Genomic DNA, 27,865 nt, shown 5'->3' with positions numbered 1-27,865 from the left:
ACTGATTTGATTCTTGCATGTACTTCCCAGTTTTTATGCAAATATCAAATGTATACACACACACATACACACCCATTCTCCTCTTTCCTAGATAAAAACTGTGCGCTTTCTTGTGCACTTTTATTATTATTTTTTCACCTCACAGTGTGTATTGGAGGTCCCTCCAGGTCTGCGCTCAGAGCCCCGTGTCCTCTGCAGCAGTGTGGTGGAGACGCTCACGGCCAGGCCCGTGGGATGGGTGCGGGCCAGCCTTCCTGGACAGAACCCCTGGAGCTGTCCAGGCTTTGGTGAATGCAACCCATGCTGCAAGGAGCCACTCCGGGCATTTTATTCGCTCTAGTCCAGTTTTCCTTCCTGACCCTCTGAGTCTTTCAGGACAACGTGGACTTGCAGTGGGTCCCCCCTGCTGACCTATTGTCTTTGGTCAAAACCTTTGACCTTGCTATGGCCTCTTCCACCTGAGTCTGAATTTACATACGTTTTTACATAAGTTATCTAGTAGGATATGTTTTTTGGTTTTCCTCCTCAGATACCGTCTATCCATTCGACAATTTCTTTTTTCCTTTTAGAGCATAATAGCTCCAGTTACAACCAGCAATTTCAAATAACTTTAATAATTCCAAACAATTTCACTCATCTCAACAGCCGGTCCCTTTTGACAGTGAGCCAGGCACTTGACTAGACATTTTATGTCTTGTATTTCACTTCACTTTTTTTAACAGTCCTCTAAGTGAGGAACTAATTCACTAATGAGAAAACAGTCTCAGAGAGGTTAAGCAACTGGTCCAAGGTCACACAGCTGGTACACAGCAGAGCTGGGACCCTAGCCCAACTCCGCCCGACCCCACAGCCATCTCATCAGCTGGAACTCAGAGTGAAGGGTTGGCGGAAATTTGGGGTAAGTCAACGAGGGTCAGCGAAAGAGTCTCTTTTTAAAAACCTGGTTTAAACACAAAGGCTTTGTGTTGTCCTGCAGCTTCCGGGAGGATTTCCATTATAACGACACTGAAGGGTACTTCATTGTTGGAGGGAGCAGGTATGTGGCCGGCGTCTCGGGGTTTTTTGGACCCCTGAAGTACTATCGCCTCCGCGCGCTGCACCCTGCTCAGGTGAGCCCAGGGGGTCGAGGTGAAGTTTGGGGGTGCTCAAGGGCATGTGGCTCAGGGGCCCAGAACCCTGTGTAAACAAAAGATTTATTTAAGCTGGATCTCTCATCAGCTCTGTCCTCCAACATTATTCATATTGAGTCTCTCCCCTTAGCTAACGCGATAATAGATTTCTGTTAACGTTTGGTTCATTTAGTACTCATAAAATGGAAACCATTTACTTCCTCTGTTTTAATAACCACTGGCTTAATTATAGAGTAGGTTTTTATCAGGCTGTTGCCTATCCAGTGATTAAGCTAATGAAAGGACAGAGTCTTAGTTGTTTGGTAGAGCTTCTCCTATACGCTGTTATTTAAAGTAGCAGAAGGGGATCCACTCCAACAGAGGAGACTCTTGGCTCTGTTTATGGCTCTCTTCAGAAACGTGGGCCCCGCTCACACTCCGGCGATTGGCCTAGAGGGCTTTGTACGTGGAACGGTATGTGCTGTTGGATGGTCTCACATCCAAAGTCCACCTAGAGGTGCAGCTGGCCAGGTCCGCAGGCCAGCAAGCTGCTGACCCAGGGAGCAGCGCTGACCCACGAAGGGGCCTTCACAGCAGTTATTTCTTTTGCCTGCATAGGGAGATCCCTGAATACCTGAACAAAGACCAGTCTTTGATTCCCGTGACCCTGTGGGGGTTGTTCTGGGAAAAGCAGGAGTCACTAGACAAAGCCATTGAGGAGAAATGGGAATCCCTGCCACCCATGGGTGCACCTTAGAACCCCTGCGGAGAGACCTGCTACTTATTGAGCACCTACATACTCTTGTTATGTTCAGTCTACTCCGATATTTTGTGTTCCACTTTACGAAAAAATCACTGCTTGTTACAACCCAATGATTTCATGGCCCTGTAAATGGGACACAGTCTGTATTTTGAAAACCACTGAGTTGAGGTAAGGCCTCTGTTCTTAAAGAGCTTCCTGATCTCTCTTAGAGAAGTCATGAAGGAATGTGGTACCTGCATTGACTCAGATGGGAGCACAGTGTTCAGGGGCACTGCGGTGGGGACATAGGCAAACAGGGCAGGGGGGGGGCTTCAGCGTTAGGGAAGCCGCCCTGTAGTGATGACCTGGAATCTGGCCCTTGGAGGCTGAGTAGGAGCCTGCCAAGCAGAAGAAAACGGGAGAAGGGCTGCCGGTCAGCTGGCTCAGCTCAAGTAGACTTAGTGTCCTTTGAGAACTGAAGGGGAGCTGGATATGATTTTCTGGGGACAGCATGTAGCAGGGAGCAAGAGGCGGGGGAGGCCTTGTCTCTGAGAAATCCTGACATTTAAGAAGCTCTGCAGAGGAGAAGATGGCCCGAAAAGGAGCGAGAAGGAAGTGGCCAGAGCCAGCAGGTCCTTGGATTACACCCTCCCTTTGCAGACCCGGATCGGATGATCCGAGAGCAAACTAGCCAGCTGGGGGACCAGCAGGAGAAGGACGTCAGCCTGACACAGCCTGCCTGGTGCCAAAGGGTGTTGGATGACAATACCCGCTCATTCGATTTTCTCGCCTTCTTGTAGATTTTTAATCCCCTCCTTGAGAAGCAACTTGCTGAACAAATCAAGCTGTATTATGAAAGGTGTGCAGAGGTTCAAGAAATAGTGTCTGTGTACACATCCGCAGTAACAGAAGGGGCCGGGAGCCAAGAAGCATGTGAGTATTGAGCTTCAGGAGAGCAGCCTCAGGCTCTGAGCGTTTGTTTGTGTCAACGTGTTTGGCTTCTTTCTAACGGGGTTGAAAGGGAACATCTGTGACTTGACCAATGGGGAGAAGCATGACCTCCACTCGCAGGTGGATGCGAGTGAAAGTGTGCCTTCCACCTGGATTCCAACAAGCCCCGCAGCCCACAGCAGCCCAACCTGCCTCATAGCTTTAAGCAGACGCGATTTAGTTTAAGAATACAAATGAGAGTGTTGCGAGCCTCGCGTTTCATTATTCCCATTCATAATGGGATCTTAGGCCAACCTAAGAAAATAAAAATGAATTGGAAAATAAATTAATCATTAGAAATGTTTCCCCATCGGTGCACTTTTGTCTTGGACCATTAATATCTGAATATTAGCTTTCAGAAATGTTGAACAATGACTTTGTTGTTCGGGGCTCGGCTTTATTTTTTAAATCCTTGAAATCGACTCATTGAGGAAGAAGACGTTGCTAATTTGCAACAGAAGGAAGGAATTTCAAATAGCCTGCTTTCGTGCCTTGCTCATATGTGCACGGACATCTTCTCACTCATCTGGGGTGTTTGTTTATCTGTTGCGAAACGTGGTCTTGTCTTCCACTGTTCCAGCCTGGATCTGGCGCTTATCAGTTTCCCTGTGCTGTGGATCCTCTTGCCTGATAGGGTGGCAGTAGAGTTAGTCACATATGTTTCTTCTGGAAGAGACGTTCCTGTGGGGCCTTTGCCATCAGCAAAAGCAAATTGCGTATTTCGGTCCTGCCCACATATCTCACCATCTCCAGAGCTGAACTTCCTGTCTCAGGCCACGGAGGACTGAACGGATGCGTCTTGAACGTACCCCAGTCCGACAGGGTTTGCGTAAAGACAGTCCCAGGGAGTGATTAGAGGTGGTGATAGGTAAACGTGGAAAGGCAGCGCCTCTGCAATTCAATTTAAGAATAGGCTATACGGGTCCCCAGCTGCTGCTCTCACCGCTGAGTCATCCAGAAAATACGATGCTGTCAGAGAGGGGGAAGATATATAGGAATAGTAATATCCTGAACAGGAAAGAAACTGATTTCGATAACTGATGAAATTTCAGGAGAGATAGCCTGAGTTGGAAGCCCAGCCTTGCATGCTGATCTGCTTGGGGGCCTTGGGGAGATTTTTCTAACGTCTACTGCCTTGACTCCCTGGGGGTCTTTGGGCTTTGCTCCTCGGCTCACACTGCCAACAAAATGGCCTAGATACTGGCCTCCTGGGGGCCAGTCCGAGGCCAGCTGCTCATTCTGCAGAATTATTCAACAGCCATCAGCAACTTTGGCACATTTCCCTTGGACTTGGCTTTGAATGTGTGACCTCAAGGCAAAAGCATCGTACCAATTTCAAATCCCTAATGCACCCCAACCCATAGCCAGTAACGTCTCATCTGACCCCTTATTTCTAGTTCCGCTTAGGGCGAAGGGGTGGAGAGAGGTGAGACTTACACTTCCCTGTCCTGCAGGTGACCTGCAGAACTCCTACCTGGACCTGAGGCGCAGGTACGGGAGACCCCCGACGTGCAGAGCCTTCCCCTGGGAACGGGAGCGGAGAGCCCAGCATGCCAGCTTACTCCAGGCCTTGCTGGAGACAGGTCTGTTGATGGGTAATTGTGTCTTTGCCTTGCATTTGGACGCCGGTTGGGAAGCCTCCCTGTTTTCCCACTGTTTTGCTCGCCCTCTGTGGTGATTTATGCCTCCAAGTTATTTTTAACCCTAGTCTTCTAGCTTAACTTTAAATTTAAATTCTGCCTTGTCCACAGCCCTCAATATATCTATGCACATTTCCAACACTAAATACAAAAACTTATATTTAGGAATCGCTTGAGCAATTCTTTTTTTTTAGGTTAAATTTTTTTAGTCCTCACCCAAGGACATTTTTTCATCGCTTTTAGAGAGAGAGAGAGAGAGGAAGGGGGAGGGAGAAATATTGATGTGAAAGAGAAGCATCGATTGGTACTGGGGATGGCACACACCCGGACCAGGGATTGCTTTTGCCCAGACTGGGGATCAGACTTACAACCTTTTGGTGACTGGATGATGCTGCAACCAACTGCGCGACACTGGCCAAGGCCCCAGCAATTCGTTGTTTAAAGCCGAGACCACAATTGGACAGCCTACACCCAGAGCTGGCCCCCACATGTGGTTGGTGTAGCACACACATGGTTGCCAATTTAAAAAAAAAAAATAGTTACCAGATTCAAAAACCTTGTGTAATGATGCAAATTTTTAGCTTTTCTCAAAAAAAAAATTTCAAAGACCCGGCCACCTGGCCCACATGGCGGCAATCCTGGAGGTGCGTGGTCATGGTCGGCACGGGCCTGCGGGGGCCGTCCACAGCCTCTCCTCTCTGTATTCCAGCACCACCTGCCTACCTCTTTCGTGGGTCTTACTTGCCTGGCCCAAAGGCACTTGAACTTGAGACCCTTGATTTAGAGTACACTTTATGTAGCATGTTGAGAATCTTCCCACATGTAGCCAGCTTCTCCCATCGAGATCTGGCTTTGCTCCATAACTAGTACACCCTATAAGGCCACGAGGTCGCTTAAAACCACATCTGGTAGGAAGAGGAGAGAAGCTGGAGATGTTCGGCCTGGGGAAGGGGGTGCAAAGACGGGGTGAGGGAAACTATCTTAGTGGTCAGAGGCAACCCATGGTGTTGCTGTTATACAGCATTGCAGAAACTGACCTCTTCGTGTCAGAACTCGCTAACAATGGCAGTGTTCAATGGGGTACATTTCCACTGCAGATAGTGACCCCTCTCCCCTCTCTGGGAAGAATTCAGTCCATACAGGATGTTTTGCCTTCTGTTCATTTGATACTTGCTGAGCAGCCGCTTAGTTACTTGGCTAGACCTCAGAGGCAGGTAAGACAACACGAGGTCCCTGCCCTTGAGGGACAGACTGGAAAGCAAAAAAAAAAAGGGCATGCCATTGAATAAAGGCTGTGGAAAGACATGGCAAAAGGAGGGAATGGTCAGTTTTATTTACCTGAAGGGCTTGGGTGTTCAGGGAAAGCTTCCTGGAGGAGGTGATGCTGGGACTGATTCTTGAAGGGTCAGTAGGCGTTTACCGGATGAGTGAGGTGGGGGTGGGCATTGCAGACAGAGCAGCTGCAGAGAGGCGGGCACGGCACGGCACAGCAGTCCCGATGATGTGCAGGGGGGTTGGGAGGCAGGAGAAGGCCCGGAGAGGGAGGACACCACCCTGAGGAGTTTGTGCTTCTCCTTGTAGGTGACAAGGACCTGTGGAAGGGTTTCAAGCAGGGGGTAGACGTGGGACCTGCTATGGGTCTTTGAGGTCACTCTGACAGCAGTGGGAGGTTGGGGGAAGCAGGGAAGCTGGAAGCAGGGAGTCCTTTGCCTGAAAGGGACAGACGGATCGAGTTAATAAAGGTTGTAGCGAGGCTGGCCCTGAAGGACTCCTTCAGGGTCAGGCAGGGGAGGCTGGGTGGGTCATGTGACAACAGCACAGCCTCTGGGTCCGGCTGGCCTGCCTCTTGATTTTAACTCCAGGCTTACAAACTGTGGGATCTTGGGCAAGTGGCTTTATTTCTCTGAGCCTCAGTTTCCTCATCTGCATCATGAGGGGACAGTGGTACCTCCCTCAGAACAGTCTGACAACACATAGTAAGCTCCTTGTAAGCGGTGTTTCTTACCCTTGGCTCTGTCGACATTTCGTGCTGGGCCATTCTTGTTGTGTGGGGTCTGTCCTGCGCATCGTGGGATGTTTGGCCGAGCTCCTGGCCTCCACCCACTGGATATCAGTAGCACTACCTCCCTCCCATGACTCCCTGCTGAAGTTGTGACAACCAGAAGTGCCCTCCAACATCGCCAGACCACGCCTGGTTGAGAACTGCTGTCATGTAAGCGTTAGAGACATTACCGGCGGGGCGGAGATGATTCCCGGGTTTTGTTGGACGTCTGGGCGGTGGTGCGGCCGCCCTGCAAGACAGGCGAACACGGGAGGGAGGGCCATGCTGGGTAATGCAGGCAAAATGGGGTTTATGCGATTTCTGATCATATTTAAATGTGGTTTTGCTGATGGGGAACACAAGTGAATCATTTTCACGCCTCTTTTCTAAGTAAATACTCTCAATGGAATGTTTTCATGTTCTTTTTCCAGCTCAGAAGTTTTGTCTATAAGAATTTAGAATCATTTTTCTTCTCCATGGAAGTCTGGAGATGGAATTTAATTAAAAACCCAAATCATGAGCTCCCAGTCCCTCAGATTCCGTGGGCTGTGGTGCAGCGACCCTGCCCTACCACAGTCCGGCCACAAACACTGCGACCCCAGGCCCCCCCCCGACTCTGCCTTCCACCCCGTTTTTCTGGGTTACGCCATCCTGTCCATGAGGACTGGGGCGGCCTCTGCAGAGGTAGGGCACAGAGACCTCATTAAAATTTATCCCTGCCTGGCACACTGCCCTCGCCTGGGGCTGTCCCAGCGTCCTCCTGCTAACCCTGGCGAGGTGGGTGTTCGACGCTGTGCCCATTTTCCAACCAGGCTGAGAGAAATGCAGAAAATTTGATTTCGTAAACTGAGGGTGAAAAACAAGTGCATATTTTTTAACACGTCTTTCCTCTGGTCTATAAAAAGAATAGTAGTAAGACTGGTGTGACGATGCATCCGTTCCTGGCTTCTCACATACCCTTCCTTCCAAGTTCAGCCTGCTGTGTCTGGCTGGCTTTGGAGAACTTCGAACAACGCTAGTTAATAGGCACTGTGCCTGCCTTGTTTTCCGCCGCCATGCAGAGCTGTCCACTCCGTGGGCTAGGGGACTTTTGATAAAGGTCATCCTCCTCCTCGTATTACGGTTTTCACATCTGAGATAAGCTATGAGAATGGGTGCGAGTATCCGATGTTGGAGGGTTGGAATTCTTGCTGTGGGAGCCGAGCAGGTGCTGACCCCAAGGTAAGGGACTGGACTGTGTGAGGAATTTCTTACGTCCCTCCTGTGACCCCTCCCCACGCATCCATCCACTGAACGAGTCTTGACTGCGTGCCGTCTGCGCGCCAGGGCGGAACAGCCATGGGGCCGTGCCTCTTTATATGCAGGTAACTATAGAGAAAATACCAACTCCCCTCATTCGCACGAAGGGAATCACTGTGTGGAGTTGCCTTTTCCTGGCATTTTGAAGAAAGGAGAAAAGAAGACAGTGTGAGACGGTGGCCTGTGATTCCAAGTTCTCTGCGACAGTGTCATCTTTTTCCCTGGCAGCCGCTGCTTGGCGAGCCGGCGGACGCCACTTCCAGGCTGCCACGCACGCGGGTTTCGGCTCGAGAGCGTGTGCTCCCTGCACGGCATGATTCGCGGCGGGTCACCTGCTCTCACTGTGAGCCAGCAACACACTTCTAAGGGGCCTTGGGCACACTTCGGGGGGCTGGAGAGTCGGAACCTTGGGCTTCGTCAGCAACCAGCACAAAGAGTGTGATGGAGTGACCTCTACTCTCCGGCCAAGTGAGGTCAGGAGCAGTCCCCACCATGCTGCATCCCCAAACGTGGGGCCGTACTCCCTCCTCCAGGAGAGAATCACCCCAAGTGTTTATACACCCTCACTCTCTAAGCCCTGTGATTAAAAATATGTGCATGGTTTCTGTTGGAAAGTACTAATAACATAAAATTCCCCGTTGTGGTCATGTTTAAGTGTTCTGTTCAGTAGTGTTGAGGACATTGACATTGTTGCTTAACAGCTCCCTAGAACTTTCTCATCCTGTGAAACTTAAACTCTGTACCCACTAAACAACTACTTCCCGCCCCCTTAGTAGAACAGTAACCACTACTCTACGTTCTGCCTCTGTGAACTTGACTGTTCTAGAGCCTCGTATGAGTGGGGTCACACAGCATTTGTCACTTGGCATGAAGTCCTCAAGGTTCAACCGTGTTGAGCATGTGTCGGGATCGTCTTCCTTTTTAAGGCTGAACAATGCTTCATTGTATGTAAACCATGTCGGTGTGTCCATTCATCTGCGATGGACATCTGGGGGCCTCCACCTCTGGGCTACTGTGAGCAGTGCCGTTGTGAGCGTGGGTGTGCAAACATCTCTTCAAGAGTTGGCATTCAGTTTTTTTCAATATATACTCAGAGGTGGGATTGGTGGATTTTATGATAATTCTGCCTTGGACTTTTTTAAGTGTATTTTATGAATTATGCTATTACAGTTGTCCCATTTTTTGCTCCCCTTTATACCCCTCTGCCCTACATGCCCCCTCCCTCCAGCATCCCCCCCGCCCCCCCTTGGTTCATGTCCATGGGTTGTACATATAAGCTCTTTTTCTTCTCCATTTCCTGTACTATTCTTATATTATTCCTACACTGTTCCTCCCCTGTCTGTTTTGTTTCTACCAATTATGCTTCTTATTCCCTATTCCTTTTCCCTTATTCTTTCCCCTCCCCCTCTGCACTGATAACCCTCCATGTGATCTCCATTTCTCTGATTCTGTTCCTGTTTAGTTGTTTGCTCAGTGTTTTCATTTTTGTTTTTGGTTTAGATTCAGTTGTTGATAGTTGTGAGTTTGTTGTCATTTTACTGTTCATATTGTTTATCTTCTTTTTCTTAGATAAGTCCCTTTAATGTTTCATGTAATAATGGCTTGGTGATAATGAACTCCTTTAACTTGACCTTGTCTGGGAAGCACTTTATCTGCCCTCCCATTGTAAGTGATAGCTTTGCTGGATAGAGCAATCTTGGATGTAGGTCCTTGCCTTTCATGACTGTGAACACTTTTTTCCAGCCCCTTCTGGCCTGCAAGGTTTCTTTTGAGAAATCAGCTGATAGTCTTATGGGAACTCCTTTGTAGGTAACTATCTCCTTTTCTCTTGCTCCTTTTAAGACTCTCTCCTTATCTTTAATCTTGGGTAATGTAATGATGATGTGCCTTGGTGTGGGCTTCCTTTGGTCCAACTTTTTGGGGGGTCTCTGATCTTCCTGGACTTCCTGGAAGTCTATTTCCTTCACCAGATTGGGGAAGTTTTCCTTCATTATTTTTTCAAGTAAGTCTTCAATTTCTTGCTCTTTCTCTTCTCCTCCTGGTACCCCTATGATTTGGATGTTCAAACATTTAAATTTGTCCCAGAGGTTCCTAAGCCTCTCCTCATTTTTTTTGAATTCTTGTTTCTTTATTCTGTTCTGGTTGAATGTTTCTTTCTTTCTTCTGTTCCAAATCTTTGATTTGAGTCCCAGTTTCCTTCCCTTCACTGTTGGTTCCCTGTACATTTTCCTTTATTTCACTTTGCATAGCCTTCACTTCTTCCTGTATTTTGCAACAGCGCTCAATCATTTCTATGAGCATCCTGATCACCAGTGTTTTGAAATCTGCATAGATTGGCTATTTCCTCATTGCTTAGTTCTTTTTCTGGAGTTTTGATCTGTTCTTTCATTTGGGTCATATTTCTTTGTCTCGGCACCCCAGTCTGGGTCAATGTTTCTTCTTTAACTCCTTGGTTGTCAGACTTTCATACTGTTCAGTTTTCTCGCAGTTATGGTTCTCTTTTTGTTTTTGAATTGGTCGTTATCCTTCTTTTGACTGTGCGAGGAGGTAAAGTGTATCTACCTACACCTCCATCTTGGCCAGAAGCTCTACCTCGGGTTTTTTTGAGGAACCACCATACTGTTTTCCACAGGAGCTGCATCATTTTAAATCCCCACCAACAGTGCACGAGAGTTACAGTTTCTCGCTAACACTTATTCATTCCTTCTTTCCTTCTTTCCTTCCTTCCTTCCTTCCTTAGTAGCCAGCCTCATGCGTGTGAGGTGTAACTTCTGTTTAGAACTAACATGCTGGGGAAAGTCTGGTTTGATAGCGAGTAAGAATAATGCCGTCATACAGTGACATGATGTCTCTGAAAGAGCTCCAGGGACGGAAGGACGCCGTGTGAATATGTGGGGCCGGGTTGCCCAACTAGAGCTCATCTCTCTCTGCCCTCATTCCCAGCCACTTGATCCTGGAGGTGATGCTCTCGCTCGCTCAGCTGCAAGCTCGTTGAGGGCAGTGTGTGCAGTGGGAGTGTCCCACGTTACACTCTCGTTCTGCACGGCGTCTGCCCAGTGCTGGGCATATGTTAGCTGCTTGGTTAGCCGTGCTTCTTCCGTAGGACCCTGCACAGCATGTTTCTGTGCCATTTCCTCAAAGAACATATTTTGCCTCCACCCTCCACCCCTGCACTTCTCAGCTCGCCTGCCCTGCAGATAGTCTTCACGTCCCGACTCAGATGCTGTCCCCACGGCATCTTTCTTATGCCCCCCAGGCAGACGGCTCCATCTTGCCTGTTGCCCTTGCCCTTGTGCCAGTTTCCCCTGAACGGTACCTGTCTGGCTGCCTCGTGGTTGGTGTGCCCGTCTGATTCCACAGTGGAGCTTGGACAACAGGAAGGGGAGCTAGGATGTCTTTGCAGACCCTCAGTAAATATTTGTTGAGTAACTGAATGGGCGCTGGATGAATAAGCGGTTCCATTGTAAGTACTAAAAAAAGTCTTTGCTGGGTTGGTGAGTCACTAAAGGAACACGGAGTCTGACTTCTGGGAGACACAAGTTCAAGGTCTGCACTAACCGAGCGATGACACCCCTGCAGACTGAGAGTTCTGTGGGTTTATTTGCCCCTCGCTCTACTTTTCTCATCCCTTACACACTCCTTAGCCTGTTACCTCTCAGAAGCTGCTGTCCTGGCTCTGAAAACACATCTACAAACAGCTCTGTTTCCCAGAACCCTGTTTGCCAGCTCTCCCCGGCGATGAAAGGAGACCAGACTTTTTCTTAGTCTGCGCACACCGATTACAAAAGAACCCTGGAAACTCGGGCCCCCAGAGTTCTTGCTTTCATCCATCTGCAGTCTAGTCGCTGAGGTGTGCCGGTGCCCACATGCAAAACAGCCCCCAGGTACGTAGCACCTGCGTGTGGGGCACCCGAGCACTATGCTGGGCCCTGGGGCGGCTGTAATGGAAAGCACAGACCAGCCCACCCACACACAACCCTCTGCCCAGAGTGCGGGGGAGTGCGGGGGAGGGAGGCTTCTCACACAGTTGACAGCTGATCTGCTAACCTGGTATAAAATGCAGCTGTCCCCTCTGGTGGTTCCCCCTCTGAAGTACCGCAGGGCCTGTTCCTCGCCTCCCAGAGTTGGCGTGCCTTTGAATTAAAGGTGGCAGCCCTCCTCGGGGCAGCCGGCTATCCACAGTGCGTGTAGATGCTGCAGAATCCCCTGTCCGCCCCCCTTCCAGGGCTGCGGCCCTGCATCCCAATCTCCTTGCTTGGCATGGGGGTTCTTCCGTGCTGCTCTGTCCCCAGGTTCACCACTGGCCAGGTGCCGGGTGGCATCCAACGCCAGACCCCGCATTCAGGTCTTCAGGGGACTGTCCCGGTCAGTCAGCCTCTTCCGTGTTTCCTGGGGAACCTCCAGTTCTTCAGGAAAAGGGCTCCTGGTGGAGCATAGAAATCACCCTATTAGCATTTGGCTTTTTCTAATATTAGGATGGTAGTACTTCAGTATGCATCATTTTTCACTATTTAAGAGGTGTGCTGGCTATTTCTTTTGCTCTCCTGTCACTTTTTTTTTTTTTTTTTTGTCAAAATGGAATGCTTTGAACTCAAAAACCCTTTGAATAGGGCTCTGGCATCTAGGGAGAAGAGGTGGTGGGAACTGGGCTGATAAAAGGCTGGAATGACAATGGAGGGGGGGGTGCTTGAGGCCGGAGAGCTGGTGGTGGGAGGAGTGAGGAAGGACACAGAGACTCCGGGGCAGGGGGGGGGTTGGGGCAGGGGGGGCTTGAAGGCGGGGAAGGACAGGTGAGAGGGCTAGCCTCTCCAGAAGTCTTCCCCAAGGCCAGAACGGCTTGCTCCCTTCCCCTCCCCCGCACTTGTATCCTGCACAGGCACCTCTGAGCCCGCAGGAGTTGGTGACTGTGGCCCCAGGAAGTCCAAGGTCTGCCAGCAAATGGTTCTCGGAAGAAGGCCAGGTCTGGGGGTGGGCTCACCCTCCAGGGCTGACACCATCTGTGTTTGTGGGCAGGGCCAGGGCCTGACGCCTGCCCCAGGCTTCGCTGTGCCCAGTGCCGGGGATGAGTATGCCGGAGGGCTGCTGGCTGCATTGGCTTTGCTCTAATTTGTTTTTAACTCTTTTCATTTTTGCCGACAATTGCAATGTTTATTTGGAGACTCTGAAACGCAGAGCATGGAAATGATGTTACTTAATAATGCCGGGATGCTGTGTCCTTTAAGAGCTATTTGCATTGTTGTTCGGTGCAGAACCGTCATTTTTTTTATTTAAGAAAGCATACATTATAGTTGTTGGGTTATTTTTTTTTTTAATTCACAGAAGCACAAAGGAAGGACCACACTTTTCCTGCCGAGATAATTCCCGATGACAGTACTGAGCTGGGGAGGAGGGGATGGGGGGGGAGGGAGAGAGAGTCCATGTATAAAACCAGAAAATTGGCACAGCACCGCAAGGTACAGATAACGCTTACTTTTGAGGTAGAACTCAGCCACCTCCTTAGGTCTCTAGAGACCCAGCGGGGCTCACCTGATCAGAATGCAAATGAGGAACGCCCTGTGTGGTGTTGTTGTTGTTGTTTTAACTAGTAAACTTGGTGAAGATCTTCTTTTTCTGGTTAAATGACATTCTCTCCTTTCACTTTTTTCCCCACTCTCCAACTTCTACTTGAGATGCATGCCACCTTTCGGAAGCTTGAAACTAAAAATGACTTTCCTATCGAGGTCCCCGTTCCTCTCACAAGAAATGAGTCTGTCTCTCTCCTTCCGAATTCCCAATCAGGTGCCCACGCCAGCGTCTTCAGCCAGTGGCTACTTTCTCCTTTTCTGCTTTTTGCCTCTTTGAACAACGGGCACGCACCCGGCCACCTCCCGGCGTTGCTGTAAAGGAGAACAAAGGGGAAAGCAGACAATGCGGTGCTACCTGGAAAAGAGCGAGGATTAACACACAGCCCCGGTGCCTGTTGTTTCCTTCGCTTCTGGTGCAGGAAGGAGAAAACGGGGAAACGTCTCCTTTTTTCTGTTTTGTTTGTTTTTCATTACACCATTAATCTCCATAAACAAGGCATGTGTTTCTTTTAGTTACAGACCGACTAGAAAAAAAATGCATATGCTAAACCAGATGGGTGAAATTAATAGTTCCCATTAGACTGGTTTTAAAATTACCAGTTTTGCAATCTCACCAGTGTCATCCTGGCTTTGATTCTGTGCTGCAGTCAGAACTTGAACTTTAAAGGATGTGCAGAAAGGAGCGCCTGTGCCCTGGTTGGGTGGCTCAGCTGCTTTCTCTCTCCATCTCTTTCTCTCTCTCTCTCTCTCTCTCTCTCTCTCAAATCAATAAATTTTAAAAATGTAGGAAAGGAGCAGTTTTACTTTAAATGTATTCTTTTAAATTATGTTCACTAGTACAGAAAATTGTTTAGAGTCTTTTGCAGAGAAAATACTGGCTGGTAATATTTGGGGTGAGGAGTTCATTTTCATATGTAAAAGAACTAATGAAGCCTTTTCAACCCGCCTACGTTTTCAGTCTGCAAAGTATTTTTGCGCTAAGGCTTAGAGCTTTGGGAAGGATTTCCCTTTTACCCCCAGTTCCCCAGCTACCTGGACATTCCCGCTCATGATGTCTGGGGGTCCGTGCCGGGGGTCGGCAGGGCAAGTGTTTCGTTTGGAGCTCCATTTGGTTTGGAGCCGCTTCTCTCCTCTGAGCCCACAAGGTCCGTGTTCGTGGGTACTCAGGCACAACTCGTCATCTTAGGGGTTTGGCAGAGCGAGTGAGGCGGGGAGAAGTCGTTAACGAAACACTGCTGTCGCCTGGCTCTGAATGTGCCCAGAGGGGCATCTGAGATAGTGTGGATTTAAAAGTAAACATGTGAATAAGCAGAAGAAGGATTTGTTTTGCAACTCCATCCGAGTGCTGCAGGCGCGCTGCCTCCGGTGAAGATCCGTATCCTGCCTGACAGTGGAGTGGGATGGCACGCTCTCGGCTGCGCAGAGGGAAGATCCAGAATGAGATCTGCAGGCTCCCGGTGGAAGGGGTGTTGGTATTCAGATGTATCCCGACAGATGAGCTGAGAGAAGCGTTCAGGGACGTTCACTACCGTGTTGTTGGTTATAGCAAAACCACTGGACACAATCCAGGAGTCTAAAAATAGAGGGCTGGTTGGAGCAGGCGCTGCTATAGAACTCGATACTACTGAAGCTTTAGAAGGAATGAGCTTCTGAGCGCCATGGACTGATCCTCACGAGATGTGGTTAATTTCTAAAGGTTGAGGGTCAGAATCTGTAGGGGCTTTTGGGGAAGAAAGTGTGTATGTGTATACACAGTAAGGTGCATGTGTAGATTATTGTCTGTGCACGGGAAACTTCTAGAAGCATGCACACCATGCTTTTTTTAAAGATTTTATTTTTATTTGCTTTTAGAGAGAGTGGGAGGAAGGGAGAAACAGAGGGAGAGAAACACCAGCATGTGAGAGATATACCGATCAGTTGCCTCTCACATGCCCCCAGCTGGGGACCTGCCCCGCAACCCAGTCATGTGCCCTGACCGGGAAGCAAACCAGCGACATTTCGGTTCACAGGCTGCCGCTCAGTCCACTGAGCCACACCAGCCAGGGCACCAAGCTTTCAACAGTGTTTCTCTTCGCTATTAAAGAAGAATTGGGAGAATAATTTTTTAAATTATGACAATTATTTTGCTACTCCTGACATGAAAACATGTTGAATTACTTGTTTATTTAAACATTCTTATTTTATAATGATTTTTATTAAAATACCCAGAAGCAGCAGCTTTTTCCTCAAACTCTTCATTAGAATAATACATTCTGCCTGTTTACAGCTCACTTTAAAATTAGTGAAGAAAACTTTAATGGAGTTTATTGTACTTTTGAAGCAAAATCCATATAAAAATGACTACGTCTAATGATAAAAGGGTGCTATTTTGAAATCTCCTGGGAATAAATGGGTTTTAATTTGAGAGGGGGAGAAGGATTGGGAGAGAGGGAACTTCTGTTTTTATTTTATACAAATCTGCATTGTTTGATTTCTTTTTCTTACAAAAAGCCACTATTTCTTTAGGGATTAAAAAATACAGACAGAGGAGTGAATTCCATTTGTTCAGCAGTAGGGTGACTTTTTCTCTCAGCACTTACCACTTGGGATGGAGAGAGTGAAGGCAGACCCAGCGGCTATCTGGGGAACCCGAGGGGGCTGGCGTGGAGAGTTCCAGGAGATCTACTTCTTAGCACTGGGTGTAGGGGGTGGGTGGGCTCCTTCCCCACGGCTTAGCCAAAAATGGCACGTGCCACCTCTCAGAGACAGCCAGCTTGTGTGCCGGGAGGGACTGGCACCAGTTCCTAGCCAACAGCTTGGGTTTCACAGTTTCATCCGCCGCTCCCACTGGTGTCTGTGTTTAGCTTGGTCCCCTGGGAGGGAATTGCCCTTAAAGCAACCCAGTCTCAGATCTTCCCATTCAAGTTTCCGCCCATCGGAAACTCCCCTCTCCCCATTCCCTTACGAAGTACTCATAAAATAAATCTCTTAGGGCCCCCTAAAGTTGTCAATACCATTTTAATTTTGGATAGAATGAAGAAAATCAAAGGAGAATGTTGGACATAGTTTTTAGGCAGTTAAAACTTCAGTCTGAAATAAATTAACCATCTCTCTGTCAGTGTCAATAGTATGTGTGCGATCCTACGTGGTCTTTTGTAACAGAGCACAGAAGAGAAAGCGAATATTCATTGTCCGAACTGATCAATGAGAGGCGGGAATAGTGGAGACAGACTTTAGAAGACTGTAACACGTACATGATCGAGCCATATAACAGGCTAGCTTGGGCTTAAAATGTTCATCAGATTTAGGGAGGATTAGGTAAAAGGAAGTATCATATAGCTTAAAGCAGTTGCATAACGACGTCTCTACCTTGGTGGCCAGGCACTTGTTGAGACACCTGGTGGCCTGCTGATGGGGGTGGGGGCGTGGTCAGTGATGCAGAGTGAGTAGGAACTCTGGCTTTTGTGGCCTGCCAGGCTGGACTCAGAGCTCGGCTCTGCCGCTTGCCAACTTTTGTCACTTTAGAGGGTTTGGTTGACCTCTCCGGCTTCGGTCTGCTCCTCTGAAAAAAGGAGGACGCTAATGACAGTGCCCCCGTCACAAAATCGTTCGGCTTCCCTGACATAAGTCGCACAAGACGCCTAACACAGTATTTGGCATTTCGTAAGCCTTTGATAAAAGTTGACTCATTCTTGCCCTGGCTGGCGTAGCTCAGTGGATTGAGCTCGGGCTGCAAACCAAAGCATCGCAGGTTTGATTCCCAGTCAGGGCACATGCCTGGGTTGCAGGCCATGACCCCCAGCAACCGCACATTGATGTTTCTCTCTCTTTCTCCCTCCCTTCCCTCTCTAAAAATAAAAAAATATAAATCTTTAAAAAATACTTTAAAAAAAGTTGATTCATTCTTGTTACTATATTTATAGAAACTGGAGGCAAAAGGTAGGGAAGCATCTCAAAATAAGTTTCTTTTGCTCAACTTTTTAGAGCAGCACCTAGGAACTATTTCTGAAATAGAACACTTTCTTCTTCAGAGAGTCTTAGAGGGGAAAAAAATCCTCTGGAAGTTTAGGTAGTCCTGATTTGGTGCTGAGTTACACCGAGTAAATTACTCTCTCGAGGCGCTGCCTCAGCTAAATAAGGCACATCCTTTTTCCCAGGATGCTGGGCTGTCATTTGGTGCCAAAGGAAAAAGCTATTTACAGAATGACAACGTGGCATCCCCAGAGGGTTTGATTTACCTCCCCGGAAGGGGGTGTATTTCAAGGCACTGCAGAGCCTTCCACATTAATAACTGAGGTGGTTTAATTGGCTTTTCCCTCTTCTTTCTAAAGCGGCGCCGATCCCGTGGTAATTAATTGTGTGGGCTGTGACTTGTGTTGCTTACAGGGCCCAGGCACCCGAATGAATCTCTTTTGGAAATCGGCGGGCTGATATTTGAAAAGGCTGTAAAGAGACTCTCCAGCGTGGATGGTCTTCACCAGATGAGTTCTGTCGTGCCCCTCCTGATGGATTCCAGCTGCTGTGGCTATCATAAAGCATCCTACTACCTCGCAGTCTTTTACGAAACTGGATTAAATGTGCCTCGGGACCAGCTGCAGGTAGAGTATTTCAGGGGACCCTGGGGTATCGATCGCCCACGCTCTGTTTGCAGAGTGGTGCTGTAACGCCCCCGGTGGAGCTGGAGGAGTTCACGATCCCAGGAATGGAATCTTGACAGTCAAGAACGACACCCTAGGGCTGTGTTAAAGAGGGGCTCCTGCCTTCACTGCCCCCCCCGCCCCACCGCCACTGGGCTTGGGGATGTGACTGGTATACACTAAGGGACAGTTTGGGCTGGGCTTTCCAGAATCCCAGCCCTTCAGGGATGGGAGCCTCTTCCCCAATCCCTGTAACAGCTCAGGCTGTGGGACCATTAGCCCATGACTTGTTAGCCAGTCAGGTCATTTGGGCCTCAAAGCCACATGTTGGCACGTCCAGACCTCAACATGAAAGCTGCCCCAGGCAGCTTCCTTTTCGGTTCTGGATCCAATTCGTGACACAACTCGGGTCTCGTTTGGAATCACGTTTGTGGAGGTACCGCCGAATGGTCCCTGATCGCCTTGTTTCCTGACTTGTTCATCCTGGGTATGGGGAGCCGTGCTGTCTGGACATGCCCGGGTGGCTCCGTGTAGGAACACTGACTTCTTCATGCATGACGCTGGCTTAGAGAAGCCCGTGATGGACAGCATGCTTTCCTGAGTCCCTGAGGCAGTCTCCACAAAGGTAGAATAGTCTAGAAGACTCTAGCCCTATCTCTGCCACAAAGTGGCCGATTGGGCATGGAGCAACCACATTACTTCTCTGGGCCTCTGTTTCCTCAACTGTGAAATAAGGTTTTTGGACCAGTCGATCTCAAAAGACACTTCCCAACAGTAACATTCTGAGACCGTGAGGTCGGGGCCATCTGGCCACAGGTGACATGGCTGAAGCAGACCAGGGACCCTTAGGACAGTCAGTGGGAACTCGAAGACACTGTGAGAGGTCAGGGGAAGGCCCCCATTGTCACTGAAAAAGAGCAAAGGTCAAGGAATTTTAAGCTATCAGACATTTAGAAGGGCAGGTAGCTGGGAGTCCGTAAACCTTTAGAAAGCTGCTGTGCCTTCTTCTCTAAAGATATCATCAAGGCATGTTAACGTGTTCGGGAATGACTGGGATCGTTGCGTACAGGGATGGGGCCAGATGACCATTCAGCAGCGGGGTTTTATGACCCTAACCTCTAACCTTGTGAACACCGTCTGTTTCTTCCCCACAGGGCATGTTGTACAGTTTGGTTGGAGGCCAGGGCAGTGAGAGGCTGTCTGCAATGAACCTTGGGTACAAACACTTCCAGGGCGTGGATAACTACCCCCTGGACTGGGAGCTGTCCTACGCCTACTACAGCAACATCGCCACCAAGACGCCCCTCGACCAGCACACGCTGCAAGGAGATCAGGTACGAAAGCCAGGCGGGAGGAGGTGGTCGTGGCCCTGTTTACCGGGACTTCCTGCATTTCTTTATGAAGTGTCTACACCCGTGGCTGTCCACATCCACCGGCCTCCAGAGGACGAGCGTCACTGAATGGAGAGAGAAACTTTCTTACCCTCTCCCATTTGTATTTCCTGTCTGTGCTCTCAGGCTCAGTGTAGGCACCATCCTCCATCTATGCGTGAAAAACTTTGCATGAATGGGGGGGCTCGTATACAAAGGACAGATTATGATTTTGCAGGAGAAGGTGTACCAGAAATTTAGGCATCTTGTCTTTACTCCATGACTGTGTGACATCGTGGGTCTAGAGATGTTAGGGGACCTTGAGTCACATGGGCGGAACACTAACCCAAGGGCTCCTATCGATATGTAACGGTCGAGCGGGGTCAATGACATGCGGAAGCAGACTCCATCGTAGCTCTGTTCCCACTGCTGGACACCCGGAGAAGCATGCGCCCCCATCACGTGAGCCTCGCTGGCCCAGTGCTCCCGGGTGATCGACAGCATGTGATGGTTGCACTAATTCCAGTCCCCAACTTTGCAGGCATCTAAATCTGTTTGACTCTTTGGGCAAGGCTATCAATGGCTTACATCCACTCACAAGACATAATGTGTTACCTTAGACCGCCGATGGTTTGTTTCCATACTTGCGTGAGTGACAGTGAATGAAAAGGTACAAGCAAAGGAGACAGCGTAAGAATAAAGGGGAAGCTGCCTGCAGATGATGGAGATTTGTATCCAGGGAGTAGACCACGCATGATGTGGTTAGCCTCTTGGAATGTGTTTTATATATCTTCTTCCTCCAGAAAGGATTTAAGATGTTTTGATGGTCTTAGCACTTGAGGTGGGCGAGTTGAGAGGAAGTGCAAGCAGTTTATGCCAGGAGGCAGCAATTTCTTTTTTCTGTAAAGGGCCAGATAGTAAATACAGGCTTTGCCTATACCGTCTCTGATGAGAGAGACTGTACTTGACTCTGCCAGAGACAGTGTATGAATGAAATGTAAACGGCTTTGCCGGATGTGGACTTGACCTAGACCATGAGCTGTTGATTTTCCCTGCTTGTGCTCAGAGAGCCTAGGGGTAGGCCTGGGTCATGGAATCTTAGGCCAAGCAGCTAGTGGGGGGCCAGGCCTCTCACTGTCCCCTAGTGCAGCTCCCGAACTGAAGCCGCTTGCTTTGATACTGGGAATGGGTGGATTCTGGAAAAAAGGATCTGCAGTGACCACTACGTGGTCGTGAAATAAGTGACTCAAAGACACGTGTTGTCGGCAAATGTTAAACAGGAGTCAAGCTATAAAACACCAAAGGCTGTAGGTATGGACATTCTAGTTCCTTTAGAAAGTGGCCTTTTTTGAATAAACATAACACAATTTTCTCTTCACCGTATATAGTCCCTCAGTGTATATAAGCTTTGTGCAAAATTTGACCTCCATTTGACAGGAATTGATTTAATTGATAAAGATTTTTTTTTAATTATTCTGAAAAACATTCATGTAAAATCAAGCCACCGAATAATATTGCACTGCTCTCCTAAGCATGGATGTGTTTAATGATGTCCTATATGTATATATTATACTTTTAAGAATTCTAATTTAGCATAAATTAGCAACAGGAAATGGTATGTTGCTAACAAGCTCCTTTTCTTTTGAAGATTTGACACATGAAATGTTATGATTATGAAAGAAAATGTTTAATTGGTCAGAACCAGCAAAGTTGAATAGCAAAAATCCATCTTGCAGCTGAAAAGTCGTATGATTAAGAATGCCAGATACAAATTACACAGTTAGAAAAGTGGTATCATAGCTCATTTTCTTAAGAATGTGTAATTAATGGCTTCTTGAGACTCCAAGCAGGTGTCACACGTTGACGTAAATGTCCTTTTGCTGAGGAATCTATTAATTCACCAGCAGCACGCAACAGATGAGGAGATAGGGAAGGCCAGACCTCTAATTAGCAAGCCGAGGATCTGCCAGGCGTTCTTTCCGTGATTCTCGTTTCATTTTCTCTTTTGTGTGACACGTCCTCGGCATCCCTTCGTCCCCTTTATTAGTCATCTGACTTCCATGTCGCTTCTGTATGGTGTCGTGGGACTCTGCTTCAGGTTAAAGAGGAAGAAGACGCTCCCGGGTTGGGTTTGTGTTTGTGGCTTGGTCCCAAAGGAGTGCCTCTCATTCCCTGCACTTCTCAGAACTTGCTTTTCCTGCGGGATCCGGGCCACCGCCTCCTCCCTCCACCTGCCAGAGGGTGGGGGTCTCGTCTCCCCTGCACCCCTGGTTTCAGCTGTCCTCCCAATGCGATGCCCCTCGACCCTTCCTCTGCAGCTGAGCTCCTGCCCACGGCTCACATCGGCTCTCAGAGCACGCTGCCAAGAAACCCCCACATTTCCTCCCCACCGTTCCCCACAAACACCTTAACGGATGGCGCTATTTTCCACGCTGGCCACTAGGCTGTCATCTTAGACGCCCCCATCGTCCTAATCAGTGACAGTCCCCAGCAGCTTCCCATGCCACTCGGTCTCTTCCGTCCCCATCCCAGCTGCTGCTGCTGCTGCTGCCTGCATTTGTCCTTCTCCATCTCTCCCTGAGCTGCCACCACAGCCTCCTGTTAGGGGCTGAACTGTGTTCACTGCCCCCCTGCCCCCGCAATTTATATGTTGAAGCCGTTACCCCAATACCTCAGAATGTGACTGTATTTGGAATTAAGGCCTTTAAAGAGGTGATTAAGTTAAAAATGGAGTCAGTACGACTGGTGTCCTCACACGAAAAGGGGTTGGGGGTGCAGACGCGACAGACGGAAGGATGACCAGGTGAGGACACGGCAAGACGCGGCCATCTGCACACGAAGGAGAGAGGCCTCAGAAGAAACTAAACTTGCCAACACCTTGATCTTGGACTTAAGCCTCCAGACCTGTGAGGAAATAAATGTCTGTGGTTTAAACCACCCAGTCCGGGGCAGCCCTAGCAAACAAATGTACCTCCTAACTGGTCTTTGTCACCAGTCTTGTCCCTTCCCATTCTCTCCTCCCGAAGGCCACAGTGGGCTGTCGACAGGGGGGACTCTCAACCTGCCTTCGTGTCAGAATTACCTGGCGGCTTAGAGAGCACATCTGCACAGGCCCCACCCCGTAGTCTCACAGAAGTGAGGGTGGGGCCCAGGCGGATAGTCGTGCGTATACGTGCATGTGTCTACTTTGAAAGCCCCTCAGATGATCCTACTGTGCAGCCAGTGCTGAGAAGGACTGACCCAGAAGCACTAAGTCCAGCACGACCCTGGGCAGAAGAGGTGCCCCTTGACCTGGTTTCTCTCTGTGTCCCCAACCTCAGCTCTCAGCTGTCACTGCCTGGCATGCCCACCCTGGAGAAACCAAGCCCCTGGACATACCTCCTGGCCCTGCAGGCTGTCCTCTGCCTGGTGTTCCTTCTCCACGCCCACCAGCCTTTCCCTGCCTGCTGGCCCCTCCTCCTGCTTGCACTCAAGGCTCACACTTCACCTCCCCCTCCTGATCTCCCGGGTGCTGTGAGGCCAGGCACCTCCCTGCTGTTGCTCTTATGTTGGGTGTTGGTATGAGATCGAAGGTCCAGCCTCCCCACTCGCGTGTCAGCTCCGAGACAGGCATCCCATGTATTCACATCAGTGACCCCAGTGCCCAGCACTGTGCTTGACCTAAAGTCGGTGCTTGGTGTTTACGGACGGGATGATGGGCAGGCTGGAAGTGCGGCGCATCCAGGCCAGTGACAGACATAAAGAGATTGCAATTTCTTGTCGACTCGGGTGCTTTGTGATGCGACCAGTGTCCATTGCTGATGGCCAGTACCCACCCAGAGCACCGGCTGTCAACGCTGCCTCTGTGTGCTCAACACTCCCTTAGTAAGCGGCACCCCCTTTTGGGGAATCTCGGGTACTTGCTTTCCTGTCTCTCTGTTACTGCCGATATTTCCCCATTCCTACTTTAAAATCCCTAGTTAAATTTCAAGAAAGAACACATACCCACCCCCGCTGGGAGCCAACCATTATAGCTGAGTTTAACACACACACACACCCCTCCCTTGGCCCCCCAGGCAGGTTCCTAGTGGCAGTTTCCAGGGGCCCCGGAGGAAGGCAGAGGAGGTAGGTAGGTGGTTGCAGTGTCAGCTCCGAACAGGCCCTGCTCCTGAGTCCCCAGGCTGGGCCCAGTCTACTTCACAGCTCCAGCGAAAGCGGGGGCACTACTGGGGGCCTGTGCTCCCTGGCTGTGAAGTTGGAGGGTTTTTCCTTCCTGCCCTGTCTTCCACTCTCTCTGTCTCTGCCGCTCTTTCTCCCTCCCTCCCTCTCCTCTCTCCTCTCCACCTTCTGTTGCCCTCCCTCTCTTTTCCTCTCTTTGTTTTTCTTCCTCTCTCTCTCCCTTTTTATGGCTGCCTCAGTCTCCTCTTTCTCCCTCTCTCCTTTCTCTCTCTCTCTCTCTCCCTTGAAACAGTTAAAGAGAAGAAGAAAAACAACTCAAAATCCAAACTCTCCAGTGAAACAAAAAAACTCGTCGCTGAGAATTCTAGTTTGGGAGCATCTCAAGCTTCAGCCCTTTGCAGGCTGGCCACTGGTGACTGCGTCCCCTGGAGGCTGAGCTGAAGCACCGCTCGTTGGCCGTGCGCTTGGCAAAGAGTTAACAAGTGGCTTGTGCCCAGGCAGGACTCCACAGGCTTCTCCCCAGAGGCCGTCGTTGGGGAGCTGCTCAGAGCCCTGTCTTTGGGCGCAAGCCGGCCTGGCATCCAGGGCTGGCTCCACAATGTGGCCTTGTTTGAGTTCATGGTTTCACCTCCTGCGCCTCGGTTTCTTTTTCTTGGCGTATAAATCGAGGGCAGTGATATTTGGGTCGCAGCCCTGTTGTGAGGACTAAATGGTGGTGGTGGCGGGTGGGGGGAGCACTTGTTAAACACTCAGCACATAGTTGGTTTCAATAAAAGGTCATGGGCATCATTATTCTTTTTTAAAAACTATTATTTTATTTATTTATTTTTAGAGAGAGGGAAAAGGAGGGAGAAAGAGCAGGAGAGAAACATCAGTGTGTGGTTGCCTCTCTTGCACCCCCTCCTGGAGACCTGGCCTGCAACCCAGGCATGTGCCCTTGACTGGGAATTGAACCTGCAGCCTTTCAGTTTGCAGGCCGGCACTCAATCCACTGAGCCACACCAGCCAGGGTGGGCATTATTATTCTCATTGCTGTTCTTGGCTTGGTGGTCTGTCTCCCATTAGACATCCAGCAGCAATTAATACCCGCTGGGTTCTGAGTCCTCACACTGTCCCCAAGTCTCAGTGCCGTTGTGGCCCTGAGAGGGACCTCTGGCTCCGCATGGCCACAGCAGACATGGTGGCTGCACGACCTTCTCAGGAATGGGCTTGTGGACTCGAGTTTGTGAATCTAAGTCCTTTTCTTAACTAACAACAGAAAGGTCCAAAGGGAAATCAGCTCCTTGTTCTCTGAGGCGTCTTTCCCAAACTCTCCCAGATCCAATTTTTCCACCATCTGCTTGCAGCTGCGCTGGCATGAGAAGCCCTTTCCGGGAACCCTTGCGGCCCTCTTAGGTAGAATTCATTGTGCGAAAGAGGGGACTAGGAGACAACAGGACTGGGTTTTTTTGATAAGCGGCCAAACTTTATACTTCAAAATGAGTCTTTTTCCTTCAGAGGAGTCAGAGACCTGGGAGGCTGTTCACAAATGCGAATATTTTGTGAACCTTCCCTTCGGGTGCGTCTGCAGCGCCTCTAAGCGCATTCTCGCTCGCATCCTCCGAGTTAACATGCCCTCTTCTTTGCAAGGTGGATTTAATTTTTGGAAATAGCCAAAAGGTATTTGAAGCAGAGCCTGCTGAATCAAAAGGGTTAGTCATGCAGGATAATAACACTTTGGGATAAAAAATAAGGTTATACTTAGAAAATATTGATTTACCTTTTTGATGCTATGTATGATCTGGCTCGGAAATCGGAGGCACAGAAGTTGACTTCTGAACAGGCTGAAGCGATAGAAGTAGAAGTGGAATAAATTTTGCCCTCCCAGGGCATATGCTTTCATAGGAACGAAAATACTCATTTAGATACATTGGATGTGATGCATTTGCTTAAAAAATGTTTTTTGATCTGATGGTAGAGTGGACAGCCTTCATATTTCAATCATTCGTGTAGTTTTCCCCTGCGCAATTTCTGGCTTAAGAACAATGTCTTGTCTTTTGCATGCCCATATCATTTAGATGTTTCCTATCTCCCTTTCTCCCTTCCCTTCTTCTCTCCCTCCTTTCCTTGCTTCCTTTTTAGGCGTATGTTGAAACTATTAGACTAAAAGATGATGAAGTCCTCAAGGTACAAACCAAAGAAGACGGAGATGTCTTTATGTGGCTGAAGCATGAAGCTACCCGAGGCAACGCGGCAGCTCAGGTAAAAACAAGGTCCACTGTCTTGGGAATTCTCTGTCGTGGTTGGCCAGGTTATGCCGTGCGAACGAACTCCCCCAAACCGCAGTGGCTTAAAGCGGTGCTGGTTTATTTCTTGCCCCCCATGACCTGTCCGACGGGGGTTGGCATGGGCTGTGCTGCCGTAGTCCCCTAGGACCCCAAGCTAACGGAGCCTTCGTCAAAACGCATGTTTCCAAAACCGCTACAGCAGGATGACGGCCGTGGGACCTCCCAGGCCGGCTCTTAACGCCTCTGCTCAGAAGCGGCACAAGTCACTCCTCACATTTCATTGGCCAGAACAAGTCCTTGGTCACTCTTGACTTCAGGTGGCCTGCAGCGGTAGTCCTACCCCGACCGCAGAAAGACAGAGAGCCACAGTATTTGTGGCCAGTCCGAAAGGCTGCCCGTGGACATCAGTGCACGAGATAGAAACAAAAACAAGTGTCTTGGGGTGCGGGAGAGATTAGATGGGCATCAAGAAGGCCGTGTACTGGCTGGAATAACAGAAATCCATGTGCTAAAAAGATCCACCCTGTCTGTTGAACGTGTCTTTTGGGTGGACTTTAAAGGGATACTAGAAAGGGCAGGAGGCTGGAGAACATGCCCCGTCTGCCCTTTGGCCTTGACTTCACGGTGCAGAAGAGCCCCTGGGGGGAGCTGGCTAAGGCTGATTGCACCGTGGCGGGGAGGGGGAGGCCTCTCCCCCACAGGATCTAGCTTTGCCTTCACGCTCCTGGTAAGCACAGTGATGGGAAGGGCCTCTGGGGCTGCTAGGCAGGCAGAAGAACCAGAAATGGAAAGAGAAAGAAAACAGAATAAACGCATCGACAAGCACTCAATTCAGACCCTCTAGTAACAGGTCTCCCGCCCTCTGTAGTGGTCTCCCTAGCAATTCAGGGGATACTTTGCTGGAGGTGCAAGTACTTGGTGGAGTTGGAGGGAGGAGGGAAGGAAAAGGAGGAGATGACAGAAGAGGCAGAAAGGAGACGATCAGGGGCCCGCATGGGGCCAGAATATTAACGATGTTGCCTCTGGCTCCGTTCTTGGGCACCTGCCCTTAGCCTGCTCGCTTTCTAGTGCAGGAAGGAATTCCAGGGCGTGGTTCTGGAAAGGCCACTGCCAGAGCCCTGTGCTGGGTGCTCCAGAGCCTGCACGAACTTTCCTAGCCATGGACACTTCTTCCTTCCTTCCTTCCTTCCTTCCTTCTTTCAGCAGGTCTTTGTTGAGTGGTTTCTATGAGCTCTGCTGGGTGGAGGCCGAGGGGACGAGGGCAGACCAATCGCTTCTTGAGGTTTCTACCCCAGAGGGTTCCCAGCCATGAGTGTAACTGTGGGGCCGCCCATGTGGACAGGTGCTGGGCTAGGAGGAGATAAATGCCGTAGAAAGATTCCCTAACGGGAATGGATGTGCACAAACTTCTACATAGTTCACTGGGCCAAGAGGCCGGCCGGCACCTCTCAGGGAAGAGAGGAGAGGAGACAGCTGTGGCTGTCTTCATCCAGCTTCGGCCCTGGGTGCAGCTGATGCATTCACACACATGGACACATGTCCACGAGCAGGCACGCGCACACAGACGCACCATTTCCAGCTTGCGTTAAGGACTTGTATTTACACGGGTCCACCTTCAGGGCTCTGGCTCAGGTTGGAAGATCACACGACTCTGCCTCATTCTTGGTTCTCCATATGTAAACGCTCCAAGCCAGGTTTGTCCTCCCGCCCTTCAAAACTGTATGTTAAGCATTGCACAGGAAAGTCACTATTCTAAACTGCTGTTGTCTTGAAGCAACGCCTGGCCCAGATGTTGTTCTGGGGGCAGCAAGGTGTGGCCAAGAACCCCGAAGCGGCGATCGAGTGGTACGCCAAGGGTGCCCTGGAGACCGAGGACCCCGCGCTGATATACGACTACGCCATCGTGTTGTTCAAGGTGAGAACCGCTCCCTCGGTGCCGAGGCTGCGCACCAAGGCTGAGTTCTTATCCGGCTTCTGAGCAGTTTCCCGGAGGCGTGCGGTCAAACAGGGAGTCTGGAACCGAAGAATCTCGGTGTACCTTTCCGTCACTCTTAGTGAAGAGGGACATT

General features: G+C 49.6%; 1 protein-coding gene across 2 annotated transcripts in view; it reads left to right on the top strand.

Annotated features, from left to right (window-relative positions):
* Window positions 1-27,865, top strand: part of SEL1L3 (SEL1L family member 3) — a 95,890-nt gene that overhangs the window by 33,631 nt on the left and 34,394 nt on the right. Inside the window, exons 7-13 of one of the 2 annotated variants that reach the window (XM_028507791.2) lie at window positions 977-1,109; window positions 2,652-2,784; window positions 4,296-4,436; window positions 17,751-17,962; window positions 19,156-19,335; window positions 25,651-25,770; window positions 27,571-27,711. In XM_028507791.2, the coding sequence (XP_028363592.1) occupies window positions 977-1,109; window positions 2,652-2,784; window positions 4,296-4,436; window positions 17,751-17,962; window positions 19,156-19,335; window positions 25,651-25,770; window positions 27,571-27,711 (1,060 nt within the window). The remainder of the gene's footprint in view (window positions 1-976; window positions 1,110-2,651; window positions 2,785-4,295; window positions 4,437-17,750; window positions 17,963-19,155; window positions 19,336-25,650; window positions 25,771-27,570; window positions 27,712-27,865) is intronic. The other variant, XM_028507790.2, reaches the window with a different exon arrangement.

The sequence above is a fragment of the Phyllostomus discolor genome, chromosome 1, assembly GCF_004126475.2.
Source record: "Phyllostomus discolor isolate MPI-MPIP mPhyDis1 chromosome 1, mPhyDis1.pri.v3, whole genome shotgun sequence".
NCBI classification, from domain to species: Eukaryota; Metazoa; Chordata; class Mammalia; order Chiroptera; family Phyllostomidae; genus Phyllostomus; species Phyllostomus discolor.
Note: the sequence above shows the minus strand (reverse complement) of the source record. Positions and strands in the feature narration are given on the sequence as shown.